Source organism: Buceros rhinoceros, unplaced genomic scaffold (genome assembly GCF_000710305.1).
Source record: "Buceros rhinoceros silvestris isolate BGI_N320 unplaced genomic scaffold, ASM71030v1 scaffold518, whole genome shotgun sequence".
Taxonomy (NCBI): Eukaryota; Metazoa; Chordata; class Aves; order Bucerotiformes; family Bucerotidae; genus Buceros; species Buceros rhinoceros.
The window spans coordinates 58,611-62,316 of NW_010428375.1; the positions used below are offsets into that span (position 1 = coordinate 58,611).

The 3,706-nt window shown below is 48.7% G+C and overlaps 1 protein-coding gene across 1 annotated transcript in view; it reads left to right on the top strand.

The window, feature by feature from the left end:
- The window catches only part of DCC (DCC netrin 1 receptor), a gene marked incomplete at its 5' end in the record, with an annotated part of 71,917 nt that overhangs the window by 57,340 nt on the left and 10,871 nt on the right, over positions 1-3,706 (top strand). Inside the window, one exon of the mRNA XM_010142224.1 lies at positions 1,745-1,957. Within this exon, the coding sequence (XP_010140526.1) occupies positions 1,745-1,957 (213 nt within the window). The remainder of the gene's footprint in view (positions 1-1,744; positions 1,958-3,706) is intronic.

Sequence of the window (3,706 nt, forward strand, 5' to 3'; positions counted from 1 at the left end):
GGACCCGGTGAAAAGCGTTGGGCTCCATAAGAAGTTCAGGCGTTGACAAACATGCTGAAAGAAGTTTTGAGGCTAAGAGCATAGGCCAAAGGCCTTGTTTTTATTTACTTAAAGAAAAAACCCTGCCGAGGATTTGCTCAGAAGGTATTTTAGCCTCAGATGTGGGCCCTTGTGAGACTCATGGATTATTTTGCATCTTCCTTGGCTAGAAGAAGCCGGTGCCCACGGGAGCCTAGAGCAGCAGTGTGCTGTGACACCTTCTTGAATGTGTGAGGGCGGGAAGAGCTCGGCTACAATTGCTGCTGTCCCGTTATGAATGACCTCGGCATCTCTGGCCTCCTTAAGGAGAATTTTAGTCCTCAGAGAAGAAAATCGAGGGGTCTGCTGGGCAAGGAAGGTGATGGAAAAGCAGCGCTCGGCCAATGGTGTAAAAATGCAAAGTGCCTCAAAGGGGAAAACAAGGAAAATGAGCCACAGAGGAACAAACTTTTACAACCCATGGATGACTTTGACCTTGGAGTAATCCTGTAGCTGAGTTCAGTTTTGCCAGGGACGTCTGCGGTATTGGCATAGGAACAAGCGATGGGGCTGTCGAAATAAGGACAAAACCCTCATTTCCATTTTTCAAAATGGTGTCGCCATATAGTAGGTTGTAATTACTTACATACTTCGACATTAATTATTATAAAATGCCTTGAGATTTGACTTGGCTGGGTAATAGCATGTTTTTGCACAAAGAGTTCTGGTTGTTGCAGGAGGCTTTGAAAGAAACCAGATCCTCTGGAGCAATTTGGATCCTGGTGTGATAACGAATTCTGATAGCGCTGTGTCAGGACAGTGATTTCTTCAGTAAAAGGGACCTTCTGAGCTCACCCAGTCCAACCCCCTGCAGGGAGCAGGGACATCTGCCCCCAGAGCAGGGGGCTCAGAGCCCCAAGGGCCAACCTGACCTGCCATGGGGCCAGCGATGGGGCTGCTGCCACCTCTCGGGGCAGCCTGGCACAGGGGCTCACCACCGCCAGGGTCAAACATTTCTCCCTTCTCTCTGCTCTGACTCTCCCTCTGTCAGTGGAACCGTCACCCCTTGTCCTGTAATGATCATGCTGCAATTTATAGTCTGGCTACCACAGGGGTTTCTAGAGGGCTTTTCTCTTTGTCTCAGCAGGTTGACACGGGACACTGAAACCTCTGAAGAATCGGCTTTGAATATCAGCTGATAAAACAGCTGATATTGGCACCCTGAATGTTACAGCTGTCTCAAGGAGAAACAATATTAGTGATTGCTTTTGTGGAAATTAATGAAGTCCTTCCTTTATCTCCAGCTTTTCTCCAGCATGACTAGAACAGTACCGCCACGCTGAACATAATGAGCTTCCGTAGTCGTAGGTTGTTTCAGTCTCCACGTGTCGTATTTGTCTGATTATTGATTTTTAATATTTAAAAGCACAGAGAGAGGAAAGATAGAAGGAGATAAAAACATCATGCTTGGGGGGTTTTGTTTGTTTGTTTGTTTGAAGGAAGCTGTTTTGAGCGTCAAATGGTACGTGGAACGTCTGGCTTTTAATTCATTGTCCGATAAGCTTTGATGGAACTGGTTACACATCTCCTGCACCTTCTTGGAGGGTGGCAGCTGATGTGTTCCTTCTCTTGGAAACGACCATGAAAGTAGGAATTGGGACATAAAATGTGCATCAATAATAATTCTTTGGTTTCCCTTTTTTTTTTTCCAACGGTTCTCTTGCAGCTGTTACCGAAGGCCCGGCGCCACAGCAGCCGCCCCTGCTACCGCAGACGCAGCCTGAGCACTCCAACAACGAGGACGCCCCGAGCAGAACCATCCCCACCGCCTGCGTCCGCCCCACCCACCCGCTCCGCAGCTTTGCCAACCCCTTGCTACCTCCTCCCATGAGTGCAATAGAACCGAAAGTCCCTTACACGCCGCTTCTGTCTCAAACAGGTGAGTGTGTCGGGGACAGGCCTAAGGTTCCCCTCAGTCCGCGCGAAAATAGCGAGCACGGGACGGTCCCGTTCCTTGAAGATGTATCTGTGAGTGCGCGCCGGACGGAAGGTGCATATATACAGTTTTACAATGATAATCCAGGTTTTCATTCCGACAATCTGGAATAAAAATTCAGGACGTGGCAATAGCTTAAAATCAGAGTTAACAAGCAAGTGATAAAAAGGAATTAAATGAGATGCCGAATTAATCACTGGGCCTTGTTTCCAGTCTCGTGTTCTGCTCCAGTGACTTGAACCGCTGCCAAACGCTCGCCTCTTGTTTCCAGGCTTTCCTTTTTGGTGGTGAAGAGGCTATTTAGGTATGCTGGAGAAGAACCGACCTCTCCAGTGCGCAGCCCGCTTGAAAAGGAGATGGCGAGCGTGCGAGGAGCAGGAAGAAAATGATTCTCCAGAGCAGCGAGTTCCAAGTGCGGGAACGTTTGCGTGATGGATCTCGGGTGGTGAGGCAGCCCCGGTGCTGGCATTGCGCTGCAGTCTGGTGTCGTTTGAGCAACGCTGTTTGCCTTGCTCACCCCTGACTGCTAGAGGGAAACAAAAAGGGCTTGCAGGCCGGTGTCTCGTTTCCACTGTTTGCCCTGCGCCTTTAGCATGGGTAAACTCCAGTTCAGCTCCGCCAGCCTTTGAGCTTCCAGCTTTGCTCTTTCCCAGCGGCGCTTCCCCAGCGCAGCTCTTGCCATGCAGCATATGTCAGGTCGATGTTTGCAACCAAAACATCTCTGCGTTTTTCCTGGGAGCACCTGCTATCCATCAGCAAGTAATCCAGTTTCTGACAGCAGAGAGAAGTAGATAAATCCTTATTTATTGGAGAACTGCCTTTGCCAAGCTGTGCTGCTGAGTTATTTTTTATATGTAACGGAGTCCATTCATCTTTATGTATTTTCCTTTATGGGGATCCAATTCGACTGCTCTTACTCCAGTGAGTAAAGGCGGGTTACCTCCAAATGACTGTTTGTTCTCCAAGTCAGTCACTCACATTTTAATCATTATAATGGGGAGGCGTGGTGAAGAGGAAGGGAGTCGCGGCGTGTTCCTTATTTCCCTGAAAGGTCCCGTCACCCTGAAAAATGAAATTGCCTTTTTTTTTTTTTTTGCCAAAGTAATCTCACGTCAGCAGCTGCAGCATTTCGTACAAACTCTGCATAGAAATTTGTTGTTAGGCAGAATTGAGAGCTGAAAGTTTCTGGGTGATGATCTGCCATAAAGCAACGGAAATAAATAAAGCAAATGCCGCAGCAATGAAAAAATCTGATTTTCTGGACCCTGCCAGGCAGCGGAAAATACTTTGCTGGGTTATATGTGACACTCAAACTATCGTAGTCGCTGTTTTACTGAACCCACACTTCGTACTTCTTAGAATCGCGTGTACTTCATTTCTGATCTACCTCCGGCTCTCTTGTGTTGTCGAGGGTGAGGACCTTCTCCACGTGTGGTTTCTCTTGCTGCTCGCAACGTGCCGCTCCTCAGAGTCCTTACCCACACGACTCCTGGTGGAAAGGTGTGGACAGGAACGTCGGTTTGTGCCTCTGGGCAGCGGGGAGTGCAGAGCTGATCCTGCTCCTGCACGTGACCCCTCCAAACTCGGTTGCTCTTCCAGCACCCACTGTGCAGGAAACCAGATTTCACTTCTTGCTTAAAACGGGAGCGGGGAGAAGAAGAGACGTGGAGAAAGAGCACTTCATTCCAGCAG